This window comes from Coloeus monedula (assembly GCF_965178545.1).
Source record: "Coloeus monedula genome assembly, chromosome: 5".
In the NCBI taxonomy this organism is placed as follows: Eukaryota; Metazoa; Chordata; class Aves; order Passeriformes; family Corvidae; genus Coloeus; species Coloeus monedula.
Window position 1 is genome coordinate 72,721,773 of NC_138785.1, and position 17,608 is coordinate 72,739,380.

The 17,608-nt window shown below is 47.8% G+C and overlaps 1 protein-coding gene across 1 annotated transcript in view; it reads right to left on the reverse strand.

Annotated features, from left to right (window-relative positions):
* DDRGK1 (DDRGK domain containing 1) overlaps window positions 1–16,496 on the reverse strand; it is a gene marked incomplete at its 5' end in the record, with an annotated part of 34,197 nt that extends 17,701 nt beyond the window's left edge. The window contains 4 exon segments of the mRNA XM_082281298.1: window positions 306–412; window positions 9,416–9,574; window positions 16,384–16,474; window positions 16,476–16,496. Coding sequence (XP_082137424.1) covers window positions 306–412; window positions 9,416–9,574; window positions 16,384–16,474; window positions 16,476–16,496 — 378 coding nt within the window.
* Window positions 16,497–17,608: the final 1,112 nt, after the last annotated feature.

The following is a 17,608-nucleotide window of genomic DNA, read 5'->3' on the forward strand; positions in this document are numbered from 1 at the left end:
TTGGAGCGTATTTAAGGGGAGACAGTGCCGACATTAAGCTGAAGGCAGTGGAAACATCCAAGAAAGAGCATTCAAGAGTTTAACTATTCAAGAGTTTAACTCCCTTCCTCCCCACAAGTCTGAATGGAAAGAAAATAAGACACTGTTTTCCATAGCCCTCTTGGGCCAGCAAAAGCTGAATTTACAATTTTAAAATAAAACAACCATTTAGTGATGACACTGCCATTGCCTTTCTGGGCTGTCTCATCCCCAGTTCTCTGCTGAGCTGTTCAGGCTCTGCTCAATACGTGGCAGGAAATACTCACCTCTCTCTGTGCTTTCCTGGCTTGTTTCTCTTCTAGTTTCCTCTGCTTCTTTGCTCCAATTTTCCCAGACACCTGAAATTCTGGCACCTCCTCAGCATCCTCTTCCTCTGCAACATGGCATAAATGACAAATTTTAAATCATCTGTAAAAAAGTCCCTTGGAGAAACTTCAGTGCTGCCTAAAGCAGCAGCAGATGAAAAGGAGACACACATGCACTTCAGACAAGACCTTTTAGATGGAAAAAGGAAAAAAAAAAATCACAGGCGACTGCCAAAGCCACAGAGCAGAAGTAACAAGGCAAACACACACTCAAGTGAAGACAGAAGTAAAAATTTCCTTGATCCTTTGAAGGAATGCTTTTCATAAATATTTCTTGCTTTCCACAATTAAAAGAGAGACTTTCTCTGATACAGAAATTGTGCTAATGGTTGTCATTGTTTATCTGCTCAACACTGGCCTGCAGAGACTTTCTTCCCAGTTACCCTCTGCACAGCAGACATCCCTTGAAAAAGTGGGATTCAGGGGCACCCCCCTCATCCACTGATTCTAGCCTGACAGAACTAACCAGTGGATGAGGGGAAAAAAACCCTTGAAATGCAAATCTTGGGTCTGCCTGCAAAAAAACGACATGTAAATATCTGCCTGTTGTATGACAAATGGTTGTTTAGAGAGGTGATTTCTGCAGCAGGGAAATATGAAAGAGTTTTGCTCAAAGGCTGTGCAAATGAGGGTTTCTGCTCGCTCAGGGGCTGAGGAAGAAGAGCTTTCAAAGGCAACCACTTCCTCCCTGCCCAAAGCTCAGGAACATTTGGCCACTTTATTTGCTGGTCTAAATCAGTCCTTGATCCCACCAGAGTGCTGGGGACTGACCTCAACACTCCAAGAGAAATCCTCAGCTCACTGCACAAACACCACCCAACACATTCACAGTCACGGCAGGATCAAAATGAAGGAGCCTCACACACGGATCCCGTTTTTGGGTAAAATAACTGATCCTTTGAGCATCCCCAGTGCTGTTCTGCTCGATGCTGACTTCAGATCCAAACTGCAACAGATTTGGCAGGGCTGGTGCCAGGATGTTTTCTGGAGGGAGCTCTCTCCAGAGCACCTGGTCCCCTTTTTTGGGAACCCAAAAAGCTGCTATGAAAGGAGCATATGGAGGAATGACACTCCCCCTTCTTTTACATGCAGAATTAGGTTGGAAACACTCTTGTTTTACTAATTCCAAGACACAGAATGGGACTATGGTTAAACCACCGAGACATCATGAGAAATAAATCTATCTGAGAGCTGTGTAGGTGGCTCTCAAATAACTGAGCTGTTTTCAGGAGATGGAATTAAGATGAGCCTGGTTGCTGAGTTGGGCTTCAGAGAATTCCTGGAGTCTGATTACTGAGATGATCAAAAGGGTTCCCCTTCCTGCACCACACAGAGCAAGGAGGGATACTCAGACCTGACACAGTTGCTTCTGTAATTTTAATGATGCTTAAAATAACTTTATTTGTATTTTAAATACAGCATCAAGGGGAGTTCCAAACACAATGAGTGAGCACACCCAGCACTGGCAGTTATTACTCCAAAATTAATTGTTTAGAAAATTATTTCTTGCAAACACCTCAAGTATAAAACCCCACCTATGACACTATTCCACCTGAGGGCTTCTCAAATTTCATCTATATTAAGATTACCTGAGCCAGAGGTTAAGCAGAAATCTAAGGAAGGCTTGCTTTTAAAGCTTTTTTTTCCAGTCCCGGATCAAATGTGCCTTTGTTGTTCAGCATTTGCTTTCCTCCTGTTTGAAGTATCTGATGTGACCCCTTAAGCACCACTTCCTCCAAGCTTTCTCCAGTGCATGGAGTTACAGCTAACAACAGATAGAGATGGTGATGCAGACACAGCACGTGATTCAGCAGAGCTGGAAAGGTCACCAGTGCACAAACCTGGCAGCAACTAATATGTACTAAATAAACCTGAACATGCTGACAGCAACATAAACACATGGTCAAAGTATTTGCTGAATCAATTTGTTGTTACAGCAGAATAGCTCCACCAAAAGCAGGGAGGGTGCTGCACACACAGCCAGCAATTCTTTATTTCATTTTAATAAAGCACTGATTGTTTCAGCAGCTTTTAACAATCACTTCTCACACACTCGTGGCTGTGACAACACTTGGAGACTCCATGGGGGGTGAGTCCATAGGAACTTGCACTCCATCTGTCCCTGAGCCTTGGGTGTGATGCAAGATGTCCAGTTAATGGTGTGTGAAAGCAGTTTGGCATCCCCCAAGTGCTGCGCTGGGGCAGCCTCTGTTTGTGCCCAGCTGGGAAACCCCACGACACTGACATCACTAAAACTGAAAGAGGGCAGGGTTAGATGGGATACTGGGAAGGAATTCATCCCTGTGAAAGTGCTGAGGCCCTGGCACAGGGTGCCCAGAGAAGCTGGGGCTGCCCCTGGATCCCTGCAAGTGTCCAAGGCCAGCTTGGACAGGGCTTGGAGCAACCTGGGATAGTGGAAGGTGTCCCTGCCCATGGCAGGAGGTGAGACTGGATGATCTTTAAGATTCCTTCCAACCCCACCCATTCTGTGATTTCCAGAGCTTGCACAGCATTCCCACCAGTTCCCATCTCGAGAGTCAGAAAGCACAACCAGTGAGACATATCCTGCTTTACACAAACGTGGGGTTGCTCAGCTGCCCAGCTGAGAGGTGGCTTCAGGGGATCTCTGCTTTTCCTTAATATTTTGAACATACTGAGAGGCAGCACAACAGGCAATAGTTATCAGTCACACAGGTGTCTGAATTTCTTGAAATATACAGAGTTCTTTTTAAAAATGCTTGCCAGTACCATTAGAAAAAGTGCTGGAGTGCTGATGTTCTCTGTAAGGACAGAAATTGAGCAGAATTCTGTACTGTGTACAGAACAGACAAAACCCTCCAAAATCAACAACCAGCATCAGGTATTTCAGTTATCCCAGAATCACAGAATGCTTTGGATTGGAAAGGACCTTAAAGATCATCTTACTCCAACCCCACTGCCACACCCACCTTCCACTAGACCAGGTTTTTCCAAGCCCCATCCAACCTGATCTAGTTGTCTTGTTTATTTCTAAGTTCTGGGTGAAGCAAATGGATTCCCATCCATGAAAAAGAATGAGAGCTGCACATGTGGTTACTCACAGAAAGTCCTTGGGGCACAGCCAGCTGCCTTATTTATTATTTATGCAGCACCTAACAAAAGGAGTGAAAGAAAGAGGGGGGGGAAGATGCCAGGCAAAAAAGTTCGTCCTGAAAGCAGAAGATGTTATTAACAGCATGTAATTAATATCCAGCAGATGTGTGACACCAGCCACTGGGAAGGTGTGGCCATTCCTGAGTAACATGACCCTGTGGTGGGATTAATTATAGTCTAGTAACTAGTCTTAATTTCTATGTTTTTTAATTTTAAATTTAATTTGGTAGCTATCCACTTTAGAACCTGAACAAGAAACTGGTTTATTAATCTGAAGCCACAAAAAGCAGGCCACATTTAGGACAGAAAAGTGCAGCAGACACAAAGGACAGCAGACCTTTAGAGCAGAATGTAAAGTTTATTCTCAGCTGAAGCCCTTTGGCAGAAGTGAGAAACCACACACCTCCCCTTTCCACACCCTGTCTGTGCCTGGACTGGATCAGACACTCACTGGGGGCACTCCGAGAACACCAAACTCACGGGATGAGTGGTACCAAGTCAAAATTGACTTTTGATTCACTAGTTGGGATATTAGTCAAAGTTTAACTGTACTAGAAAGGTTTTCCTACTGATTAAGCATTAAAATAATTTCAACTACTACGCCAATTAACGCGGCTCCATTTCACAAGAACAGCGTGGGACCACATCACCGGTTCTAAATTTACACATTTTCCAGATCTTTCAGCACTCAGAAAAAGTGCTTATTTTAAGAGATTTCAGCACAAACACATTCTTCTTGAACTTATGCACAATATCCATCACTCAATGGGGGTGAAAAATTATTTTTATATTATTTTCCCCCCAAAACCAGCAGAAAACACTCATACAAGATTTTTTTTTAGCTGCAAGATCTGAATGCTGATCTTAAATGCTACACAAAGCAATAAAGGGCATTTTAAAATGCCCAATTATTATAATTTTAAAAACTTTAAAAACATTCTTTCTTTTGTGCTTTCTTTCTCAATAGTGATTAACACAAAGAAAAATGTGAGATTCTGATCTCCAAGTCTTGCCATGCAAGAGAGGAAATTATGATTTCATTTAAGTTGCACTCATTAACTTTTCTTTATCATGTTTTATTTTACAAGCTCAAGCACTCAGACTGTCAAAAGCTGTTGGATTTATCATTACTGATGCTGTGGAAGTAAAATAATTTAACCAGATGTTCACTGTAGTGGAGATTCCAACACCTGTGCTCAGATGTACAATGCTAAAAGCTCAGAGAAAAGCCATGCAGATGCTGGGATATTTAACCTTTTGGAGTTTTATGTTGCTGCCAGAAGTAGAGAGCCCACAGTTTGTATCAGTTTGGGGTAAATAATAAAAGCAACCTGCCAAAACCAGATTATTTTTGAGGGAGCCCTTACTTTCTGTTTGTTAAAAAACCAAAGCAAAACGTAACGATCCACACAAAGTCCCATTTTTCGGCAACGCTTTTTGCAACAAGTCAGAGAGGTCATTTTGAGGATGTGAAAATGAGTGTCTTTCAAAATTAAACCCTCAAAAGTACTCCCTGGAAAAGGACTGGGCTGCTGAGGCTCTTCTGGCACGTGCCTCCCTTTTGCCTCTTCTCTTCACCCACACCCCCGCCAGGCCCAGTGCGCTGCCCAGTGGTCCCTGTTGTGTTGGACACTTTGGAAAGTGCTGTCATTTCTTAGACAAGTCTATTTCTTGCTCACCACACCATGATTTAGGGCAGTTACACTCACGAGTTTCTCTCTCCCTCACATCAACAGCAGCAAGTTTTAGCCCAGACATCCCTCCAAGTGACAGAAAACTCAGACTGCAAGACCTGTGTCCCACTCCCAAGCCTGGGACAGGCTCTGTGCCTCTGCCTCTCCACAAAGCCCTTGCACAGAGTGCCAAGGCAGGCAGGCTCCCTCCCTGCATGTTTTTACAAAGCCACTGTCAGAAATAATGTCCAACAGTCCTCCAAGCAAACACATTTGCCTCACATCCTCACTCCTGTCATTTTTACCACGGCAGGATCAAGATGACCCAACCGTACCTGTCATTATTTCATCCTCACGAGTTTCCTGTTACTTCATAGGAAACGACATTTTTGATGTAAATATGGGATGGATGGGTCATTTTCTGCCCCAAAATGCAGTCTCAAGAGAAGCAACTTCTTCACCTCTGAGCTCTTTGCCGTGTTCAAGGACAACGGGCAGGTTTGGAGGGACAAGCTCAGTTTGAGAGCTGGACAAGTGTTTTTTCTGCACATGATCAGCAACCAAGTAAAAGCACTCAACAAAACACCCTTATGTCCACCCAGAGGTGAGCAGGGTTCAAGTGGATGCACTCAGAGCATCAGTCAGGCAAAACAAGAGCCAAGCACACCCTCCTTGGATGGTAAATAAAAGGAATTTGAAATTAGAAATGGGTAATGCTATTTATTTACACTACCCCATGCCCCAAACAACCCTCAGTCCAACTCCAATTTACCCCCTTTTCCCACTGCTTAGCTTGGCCTCTCTTGCCCTAAATGATTAATGCCTGAAATCCTCACCCATTTATGCCTTGCAGCATTTCATCTTGGCTGTAGCCAGTCCACAAAGCCACCTCTGTCTGGGTTCAATTTAAATTAAGTCACACAGAGTTAATTAAGTCTGCTAGCTGGGATCTCAACCTCACCACATGAATACACAACTCTCCTTCCAGACTCCTTTTCCACAGGGAGAGGAGCAGCACCCTGCTCCAATGTGCAGAGCACAGAGGCTTTTTTTTAACAAGTCACCCAGATTGCAGAGGGCTGCAGGAAAGGCAGGACTGTTGTGGCTGGAATTAAATTGAGCAATTTAAGGCAATCAAGACCATTTTTCAGCCATAAAGCCAGCCTGAAAGTCACGCTGGTGGAACGGCTCAGGGGTCTCAGTCATTTTGAGAATTACTTTGTCACCAAGGAGAACCATCTCCCAGCAATCTTTGGTTATCAGAGGGTATTTGCAGGTGCTGATGTTCTCCTGACAGGTGACCTCCCTGGAGCACTCAAGCCCCACTGAGAAACACAGCTCAGTGAACTGAGGCAGGGTGGGCACCTGACTGGGCCCGTCCCACAGCACAGCCCACATGGAACTCAGGAATCGGGAGCCCAGCACCTGTCTGGGTTTTCCTTCTGGCAGGAAAGTCAAGATATTTAGTGCTGCGCTGTTTTCTGTCTGTGACAATCTATCATTAATTTAGAGGTCTTTCCCTACCCCAGCAAGCTGAAGGAAGAATTACAACTTGGTTTAGCTCCACTGGCAATGGGTGTGGATTTGAATACTGAAAATAATCATTTACTATCCCTGTCCGTATTAAATAACTGCTTATCCAGACCTGCAAGTAAGATTTCAGCTACAGAAGGGACAATTAGAAGTTTTCAATCTTCATGCCCAGGGTTTGGGGTTGTTTTTCCTTCCCCATTACTCTGTGAGAGATCTGAGTCCTGGCAAAAATGCAGCAGCTCAGCACAGGCAGCAGAAACCATGGCCTACGACTTTACCCTTGAAGCTTCTTTCTCATTCTGGAATTGAAATCTGATTGTTAGATGGAAAACAGAAAACCCTCGTGCTAACCACAACTCCAAAGTCTGCAAGTGCTGCTTTGGGGACATTCCCTAGAGTCAGCAGAACTGGCTCCCAACAGGCAGAACTCTTGGGTGGCAACAGCACTTCCCACCTGACTCCACCCTGTGACTATTACAGGGACACAGGGATGGTCAGGGCATCCTCACACCCTTCCTGAGGTCAGTGCTTGGTATCTTGCTGTGAGGGGTTGGTGAAGAAATCACTTATTGGAGTGAATCAGAGCGACAGAGTAGGATCAAGCAGCTTCGCCCAAAGTTCAGCACAGGCCCAGAGTGGAAATTCCACGCACGGAACAGAAACTTACCAGTAAAGTATTGCAACACATTCAAACAAACAAACAAAAAAAATCTGCTTCAGTTGCAGATGTTCAGAAGTTTTCAGAGCATTTACAAGATAAGAGTGGAGAAAGCAGACTGGCTTGGGTTTGGCGTTTCTGTCTAAATTGCCAAATAACTTTGCTCTTCAGCCCTGTCCTGCACTGCCTGCACTGCACTGGGCTCTCTTCCCATGGAGTCAATGAATTCTTTAGCACAAAACTCTGCTGTGGAGAGAACTTGCTATTCCAGCTGGTTCAAATGCAGGCAGCAATTAGGCAAAACTGCTCTACACTGCAGTGACACAGAGAAAATGCAAAAAAAAGAGGATAAATCCAAGAGTGATTCCAGGCTTATGCCACATGTCCACAGAGAGGGCTTTAAATCATGTAACACATCATTTTGTAAGGGGAAAACCCAAACCCCACAGTAAGACAGGTAGCTCAGGGCCAGGCTGAAGGATTTGCAGCACAGAGGGTGGCTAATCCCAATCAATAATGGCCACTGGTCACCGGGCACCTCAGTGCTGGGGAACCAGGGACAGATGCTTCTCTCCACAGCTCCTCTGCTCAAGTCTGTGCTCAGTCTCCAAAGGCTTTGGTGTTGCTGCTGTGCACCTGTGCTCAGCCACTTGGAAAAACCATCCCAAAATACGAATAAAACCACCCAGAGAAGCAGCACAAAACAGAAGCAAAGAGCAAGAAGCCGTTTTAATTTGGGTAAGAAATTAGAGAAAACAAATAAAAGGAGGCATGTCATTTCAAAGGGAACTTCATGCAAAAGCAGCAGCACTTGCATGTGATGTACAGAAAGCTGCAAAAGAATTATTTATAAAGCCCAATGACACAGATTCTTCTATTGCTAAAGTGACAAAGATAAGATAAGATAAGATGAGCCGTTTGCTTTGACAGCTTCGCTGTCGGCCTTCAGCATTCAAACTTTTGATGTATGGAGTTGAAAACCAAATATTTTTAGACTCCATTTTCTTTCCAGGATGTTATCACATGAGAAGAAATAACCAAAGTTGAAAAGTTCACACCTGTCCATTCTCCATCTGTGAAAGTGCTGAGCATAATTAGCTGGAAAAGCACGTTCACCTGCCAACGTGAGGCTTTCTGCAAACTGCAGGGCAAGAAGAGCTGAACAAAGGGCAAATAGTCCCTAATGAAGGCATCACAGAGGTGTGTGCTCAGTGCTTGCACCTCCTGCACACCACAAAGACACCCTGATCTCCACTGCAAACTCAAGTGCAGCAGAGCCCACTTGAGCAGAAAGCCTGAACACTTCACCCACGATCTGAAAGTAGAAAGAATCCAGGGGGGTGAATCATGGTGATATCATCTCTCCAGCAATAAAGATAATAACGTGTGAAGCTTCACCAGAAAAGGGAGTTATACTTACAGGGTGTAGAAAGACGTTATTTATCACCATATTTTTGTCTACAACCACACCACAGAAATGTAGCTGCAAACTGTAAATTGCCAACAACCTGCTGGCAAAATGCTGCAGTCTGTGGTGATCTCCAGGTAATCTAAATGATCCTGATCACCCACCTGGATGGCTCCTCGGAGAGACAACTCCACATTTTGCAGACATTACATTAGGGAATTAATGCTTCCCACCAATTTGCAGGAAATCAGTATTTTACTACAGCTTGTTATTCAGTGCAAGGTGTGGATTCTGTTTTCCCAAATTTAATTTAATTCCCTGCATGGCTGAGCAAGAAATACAAAAGGCAGATTTTAGGAAGGAGGGGAAGAGTGGCACCACAAATAGCCAGGATTCACCTCAGGAGGAGGCAGAGGTTAAATGTAAGGAGTATTTCGAGAAAGGGGATGAAGTAGGGAGAGAAGACAGATTATAGTCAAACTGTAACTAATCCATCAGAAAAACTCAACAACTTCCTCCAGGAGGCAGCTGCACCCCTTCCCCAACCTCAGCCTCTGCTGTGAAGGTTTGTTTCAGTGTTTGCAAGACGAGCTGAAGCCGGTGTTACCTTCCAGCCACTCCTCTGCCTGCTGGGCTCTCCTCTGGGCCATCAGCCTGTTCCCCATGTTCCTGCGGCGCCTGGGCATCCCCTCTCCTCGTTCCTCCCCGTGGGGCCGGGGCCTGGCCCCTGCTGCTGCTGCCACATTCTGCTGGTGCTCCTCGTCAGCTGCAAGAAGGAAATAAAATATTCCTATTAAATCTGACTTTCCCTTCTGCCTCCAGTTCTGAGTTATCAAACAGCAAGGATCCAAAAGGGCATTTTTCTTTCTAAAGTATTCAGATTTATTTTTATTTCGTACTTGTGTAACTTAGGTTCGTCTGACTGAAAACTCGGAGTATGAATGTTTCAGAGAGGAATATGTAAATCATTACACACAAAACAAAACCTGAAGAGCAAACAAGGATCACAAATTACAGCTGAAATAAACACAGTTACAGGGTAACTTCATTCATTCCAACTCCCCAAAACACAGGTAGGTACACACAGGACACCAAGGGTCACTGCAGCTCTCACTGCCATCCTCTTGGCATATGCTGCAGTCACTAATTAAGATCTGGCAAATGAAGAATATCCTAACAGGAGCAGCTGGGAGGACAGAACTGACCAGTGGGTTCATTCCAGAAATTGTCCAGAGAAAACGGTCAGATTTTTTTTTTGAGGCCTCCTGTTGCTATTAACTACGGCAGTCATGCAAAAAAAAAAAATCAGATAATGGTAAAATATCATCATGCTTGATACCTGCTTTGCATATTCCGTTGATAAGCCTAATCAATATTGTGTACAATGTTACCTGCTCCATCCTGCAAAGTATGAACTCTGAAGCCTTAATTCAGGCAAATATTCAAATAGTCTCATGGAAAAGTGCAGTAAGAACTACTCACTTACTTCAACTCAGGACACATTTATTTTGTGATCTGCTGCATTATGATGTGTCCCAGCAGGAGCACAAAACGCTTTGCACACCGTGCCAAGTCTCCAGCATCCCCTGATCCAAACAATGCCTTCCTAAAAAAACTCCTATTAGCATATCTCTGATCAGAAAATGAGGTTCATTATGACTGAATCTATGCAGCGGCCAAAGGTGTGCCTGCAGCTCACCTCAGTAATCTCAGTCTTCAAAGCACCGACTTTGGGACTGATAAGGACACAGCTGCAGCCCCCAGCTCAGGAGGACTGCAGAGCAGAGCCACCTGGGGCAGGGTTTGGCCAGCAGAGCCCTCAGCAGCTCAGGCTGCTGCAGCAGAGATGTCACAGGCCCCCCACAAACTCCAGCCCCAGCACGCCGTGACATTTGGAAGTGAGTCACTGAACTGTCACACTGCTGTCACCCTCCCGGTCCCATCCACCTCTGCAGACAAAACAGGGCTGTGAGAAAGCACCGAGTGCAAGCTCCAGACGCCATCATTCCGCTTCAAGGCTTGCCCAGTGCTATTCATGGCATGATAATGCTTGTTTGGAATGCTACAGGAAACATTTTCCTGCAGAGGCAGAGCAGCAGATCCCTTCTTGGACACTGATAAATGCCAAAAACTGCAAAAAGCTTTTTATACAAATGCTATATTTCTCTTCCTAAGTTCTTGAGATAGGCTGCAATTCAAACCTCAGCATCCTTCCACCTGGCAAGCTTCACTGTCCCTCAGTAATTCCAAAGATGCTCCTGCCCAGCAGATGAGCTGTGCAGTTCCAGCACTCATTCATTCTGGTTTTGGTTCCTGTTGTCCTGTGAAACAGAGACTGCTTTGCATTTTATGAAAGAGGAATCTATTTATAAGTCATGCATTTATTTCAAACCAAGGAGCTCAACCCTCACAGATAAAAATGTATGAACGAAGCTCTCTTCTCCATTAAATTCTCTACAGGAGACTCAGTAATTCCTCAAGGTGACCAGCGTAGAGTGGGCTCAGGATGCAGTAAACCCCACCAAACCTGACCCATATCACAGTCAAACACACAAAGCACTTGTTGGAGAGTATCTGTCACATCTCCACAACATCCACATTAACAGCAGAAGACACCCAGCCACTATGGACTGTCATTTAGTAGGAAAACAAATGTTTTAATGAAGCTTTTTTCTTCCTTCCAGTCCCTAAAATATTTTTCCTGACTGCAGTTTCTTTTTCAGCAGCACACAGCTGGCTGAACATGAGCCAGTGGCACCTGGCTTGTGCCAGCACTGGTGTGGCAGCAGGGCCAGGGCAGTGCCCGTCCCCTGTGCTGGCACTGCTGGGGCACCTCCAGTCCTGAGGGCAGCTCTGAGCCCCTCACAGAAAGACTCTGAGGGGCTGGAGCGTGTCCAGACAAGGGAACAGAGCTGGGGAAGGGTCTGGAGCACCAGGAGAGGCTGAAAGAGCTGGGAAAGGGGCTCAGGCTGGAGCAAAGGAGGCTCAGGGGGGACCTTGTGGCTCTGCACAAGTCCCTGACAGGAGGGGGCAGCTGGGGGGGTCGGGCTCTGCTTGCAGGGAACAGGGACAGGAGGAGAGGAAACGGCCTCAGGCTGAGCCAGGGAGGTTTAGGTTGGATATCAATGAAAATTTCTTCACCAAGAGGGTTGCCCAGCCCTGGCACAGCTGCCCAGGGCAGTGTTGGAGTCCTCATCCTTGGAAGGATTTAAAAGCCATGTGGGGACATGGGTCAGTGGTGGCCTGGGCAGTGCTGGGGGAATGGTTGGTACTGGATGATCTTAGAGAGCTTCTCCATCCTTTCTGACTTGAGCATTCTACAGCTTCTGTTTGCCAGGCACTCAGCTGGGCAGTCATTTGGAAAACATGAATATTACTCATCGCATTTCTTCCTGTCCTTCTCAGGAGGAAGAGCAAACCCTCGTTTGCTCTGCTGTAACACACCTGGACCTGGTCCCTCAGGGGTCAGGGATTTGCCGACGTGACTCCAGACACAGCCTTTGCTGCAGAACGCTGAAAGTTAAGCTGTGCTCTCTCTCCCCCCATGCCACTGATGGCACACAGAAGGAAGGCTCCACAGCATAGAGGACACACTTAAAAATCACTTTTGCTTTTTCTTGGAACTGGACTGACCATCAGATCTGAGCTCAAGAATGATTTGCTCTGGGGTCTGTCCCTGCTGGGGTTTTTTTTCACCCCCTCCTGCAGCACAGGGCAGGGTTTGGCTGCTGCACTTATCTCAACACATCTCTTCATTTTCCTGTAGCTGCAGAGGTCTCAGAAGTGGCACCCCAGGCTAGTCAGATCATGCAGAGATTAGTCACACAAGCACTAATTAGCCTTGATCCAGAGCCATCTGAGTGAAAATTAATGGCCAGCATTAAAGAGGTGAGACAAGTGATCCACAAGCTTTGCAGAATGGCAGGCCAGCCTAAATTAATGAGATAAACCCCTCAAATTAGCAGGTAATACAAACAAAACACTCATCAGCTGTCTGGGGAATGGACATGGGCTCAGTTTGTATTTTAAGCTGTGTTGTCCAGGGTCTGACTCAGCCCCCAAAGCCCAGGAACAGCTCTGTGCTGGGCACAGCAGCTCCACCTCGGTGTTCAGGAAGCATCAGTGCAGTCAAGAGATTATTTCAGCTGACTTGTCAGCCAGGGCACAGCAGCAGCTTGGAGACTCTGGTTGTGTCTGCTTCCCAAAGGGAGAGAGAACCGAACTGTGCTCTGAAAGCAGAAATATTTCCTGAACTGGACGTGAAGCACCACTGCAAAAAACACCATGGAATCTTTCAGAGCCCAGATCAGGACCTGGTTTTACACTCTCCAGGTAGAAATCTGCCCCTTCACAAAATCGTGCAAACTTCTGCTTACAGCAAAGCTGCTTTTCTTGAGAAGGAACCCCCTGCCTATGACAGCCCCTTCCTCTCAGTTCCATCAGACAAGCAGGTGACACCTGGGCTGGCAGGTCTGGAGGGTGTTCAGAAAGGGACAGAGCTCCACCTGCTGCACCCTCACACGTGGTGGCACTTCCCACCACGCTGGTGGCACCATCCAGCACCTTCTGCCTCCATGCAAAACCTGTGAAATTCAGAAAGGGATTCAAAATGTAACAGGTGGAAGCCTCCCAGCAAGGTGCTTTAGCCCAGTGCAGTTTATCACAAAGAGATGTGGCAACCACAAGAAAAACCAAAAATACTATCTTTTTTTCATTTTCAGCAGAACAAGTCCAGGCATGATCCTGCTGGAAACACTGTGCTGCTCCAAGTGACCTTTCTAAGGACTACAAAGGTACAGGATTTACCTCTCCTGATCCTTAGCTCCCTAAAGCATGCAAGTCTTGAACATTTTTAAAAAGCAATTTCCAAGAGAAAACATGAAAGGAAGCTGCTGCCCCAATCCCTGCATGTTTATGAGGAAACGTGAGATCTCCCACCACTTCTTTAAGACAAATGTCCCTGGTTTCAAGTCCTTTCCTTGTGGCAACACAGATTTATTGGCAGAATTGTGGCAGATTCCATTTTCCACCTAAGAAAATTGAATAGGAAAGCAAATTCCTGCTTAAAACTAAATTTTGTAGCTATTAAACACACCACAGTCCCAGTGGTTCTGAAAAATAATTTCTGTTGTGTACAGAGAACAAAGTCATCCTCAGCAGCTGAAATCCTGTGAAGGGCTTTATCATGACAGAAACCAATATATTAAAGTAAAAAATATCTTGAAACCACAGTAAAAAAAGCAAGATCAATTTGGAAATGTCAAAAAGTTGCCACAATAAACGGCTTCAACATGATTAAATTATCCTGAATGTAAATTAACTTCAACCAACGTACTCAAAATCAGTATTAAAACTTTCTTAAAAAAATAATTCCCACTATTTAAAACAAATGCTTCGGCTTCAATTTAGAACTTTGAATGCTTAAAGAGAAAATAAATCCTCCCCAGCCCCACAGCCCCTGATTTATTTAAATCATGACAGGAGTCAAGCTCAGGAAATGATAAGGTTTTTCCAGGACATGCATCCCTCACTTTTACCAGAAGTTCACCTCTTCATTCACAAGAATCTAATGAAATGACATCAGTTTCCAAACCTTTCCAAGAGAAAGATTTAGACCAGGTTTGTGGAAGCAGAGGTGTGTGAGAAATGTGTTGGAAAATTTAATTATTATCAGCAAAACCTGCTTTTGACACAGATTCCTTACCAGCAGTGTTGCACTAAGTGACTGTGTTTATAATAAAGGTGTGGGGTTATTTTCCTCTTCATTAAAAATTATCAAAGCTACTCCCCCACAAGAAAAATAATACAAATTCTAACCCCAAACACCCCACATCCCCAAAATCTGTGGAGGTATTGACCAGGAGTTCAGAGTTTGTCCTGACTAAACATCTTAATGTGACACCTGGCAGCCAAACAACCTCGCTCCTTCCACTGTGAGAACACAACCAGGTCAGCGAGTTCACAGCCACATCTGACTCCTTCCCACAACACTCAGCTCCCACCCACACAAGGCCACTTCCAGCACAGTGGAATTGGCAGTGCTGATTATGGTTGGACTCGGTGATTTTAAAGGTTTTTTCCAACCCAGATGATTCTCTGATCTAACACTGGTCAGCAGTGACACAGGGCTGGAAGTGCTGCATCATCCACCTGCTTCCCACAACACCTGAACTGCCATGGCCAGCACTGGGAGAGGTGGAGAAGTGGGACATGGCTCAGGATTGAATCCAGATGGCTCTGGAATATCTCCAATGGGGGAGACTCCACACCCTCCCTCTCTGGGCAATCGTTTCCAGCGCTCTCAGTAAAGAAATTCTTCCTCATGTTCAGGTGGAGCTTCCTGGGATCAGTTCCTGCCTGTTTCTGTTGTGCCATTGCTGGGCCCCAGGGAGCAGAGCCTGGGCCATGCCTGGAGCCCTCCCTGCAGATACTGACAGACATGGATGAAGTCCCCTCTCAGTTGTCTCTTCTCCAGGTTGAACAGCCTCGGTTCCCTCAGCCTTTCCTCATCAGGAAATGCTGCAGCCTCTCCATCATCCTCACAGCCTCTGCTGGAGCCACTCCAGGTCCCTCCTATCCTGAGGAGCCCAGAGCTGGACACAGCACCCCCAGGTGCTGAGCAGAGGGGCAGGATCACCCCCTGACCTGCTGGAAATGCTCTTCCTGATGCACCCCAGGATCCCCCTGGCCTTCCTGGCACAAGGAAACACTGCTGCCTCAGGGACAGCTCGTTGTCCACCAGAACAGCCACGTCCTTCCCATGAAAGCAGACCCCAGTCTCTGTCAGTGCTCAGGGTTGTTCCTGCGCCCGTGCAAGACCCTGAACTTGTCTGTGCTTAATTTCAGAAGGTTTTTCTCGGATCTTCTCTCCGGCCCTTCGAGGTGCCTCAGAAGGGCTGCACAACCCTCTGAGGCATCGGCCATTCCTTGTTTTGTACCATCAGCGAACTTATTCAAGGAGAATCAACTCCTTTGTCAGAGTCACTGCTGAACAAGTTACAAACACTGGACTCAGTACAGAACCCTGGAGGACACCACCAGTGACAGGCCTCCCACTACACACTGTGCCCCTGACACCGACTCTCTGGACCTGTTCTCCATTCCCCTCCCCGTTTGCAGGAACCTCAGGGACACCTTCCCAGTCCCAGAGCCCCTGAGAAAACCCCCGAGAGAGAACTCAGACTTCCGAACCCGGCGTCCCTCACCCTGCGGCCGCCTCAGGCCGGGAACCCCCAGCCCCCCGCACCAGCGGCACCAGGCCTCAGCGCTCCCACCCCACGGCCTGCGGGGCAACCCGGACGGAGGGCAGGATTAAGACCCCGGGACACCCCCGGAACCCTCCCCGGGACACCCCAAAACCCCTCGGGACGTCCCAAAATCCGCGCTTCCCCCCAACATGGCGGGTCCCCCTCGGGGGCCGCCCGAGGCACGGCGCCCCCTGGCGGCTGCTCAAAAACGCGCCCCCCCCAACCCCCCCGCGCGTGCGGACCCGGTTGAGAGCAGGGCCGCGCCCACCGGAACGGGCCGCGGGGGGGCGAGGGAGGCCCGGCCAGTCCGTTCGGCTCCGCGACCCACCTGCCCTGGCTTGGCCGCGGAGGCGGGTGGCGAAGAAGAGAAGGACGGCGAGCAGCACGGCAGCGGCGGCGAGCAGAACCGCGTCCATCCCGCAGCGGCGGCCCCGCCCACATCACCCTTGGTACGCCCCATCCCCTTCCCCTGCCGCAAGGCCCCCCGCGCGCGGGCTGCCCCGCGGGGTGCCTGTGGCGGCGCGGCGCGTGCGGGCGCGCTGCGCTCGGGCAGGCGCGGTACGGGCAGCCCGCGGGAAGGGTCTTGGCGTGTCCCTGAGGCGGGCGTTGAGGGAGGGCGCGGAAAAAGGAATTAAAGGCGGAATTAAAGCCGGAGTTAAAAGAGAAATTAAAAACTCTGAGCCAAAACCAGGCGTGAGCGCGGCGCCCGCGGGCCTGGCCGCAGGGCACGGGTGCTGCGGGCGGCTGGTGACGCGTCCGTCCACACACGGCGGGTGGGCCCAGGCTGGGCACATCGTCAGCCGTGACCCCGCACCGGCTCCACCGCAGGCAGGCCTTGACAGCTGTCGGGGTGTCCCTGGCAATGGTGAAACTTAAGTTACACCTCCGAGTAATTTCTGTCTTCTGCCTTTTAGGTCTCTGGGAATGGGATGAAGCTGGAGCTGCCTGGCTCACCAGCGTGTCAGGAGCTATGTCCTGACTTGGTCTGAACCAAACGTGCCCCTGGCAAAATTAGGCGGGCTGACATTGAGCTGGCCCAAAACCAGCTGTCTGATGCAGTCATCTGGCTTAACTTGGTAAAAACGGAGGAAACAAAGCTACTCAAAGAGGGCTCCCAGCTGGCAGAAAAAGGAGGCTCGGGGGCAATTTCTGGCTCTGCACAAGTCCCTAACAGGAGGGGGCAGCCGGGAGGGTCGGGCTCTGCTCCCAGGGAACAGGGACAGGAGGAGAGGGAACGGCCTCAGATTGTGTCAGGGACGGTCAGGTCGGACACCAGCAGGAATTTCTTCACGGAAGGGGTGGTCAGGCACTGGAAGTGGCTGCCCAGGGAGGTGGTGGAGTCTCCATCCCTGGAGGTGTCCAAGGAACGCCTGGACGGGGCACACAGTGCTCTGGGCTGGTGACAAGGTGGGGATCACTCGCAGGTTGGACGTGATGACCTTGGAGGTCTTTGGTTCTGCGTGATTTGTTTAAAACTCGGGTTTGCATTTTTGTGTACAGAGCCAGGACGGGTGGGCGGGCTTTGGCTGCAGATAATGTTTCAGGCTGGCCTG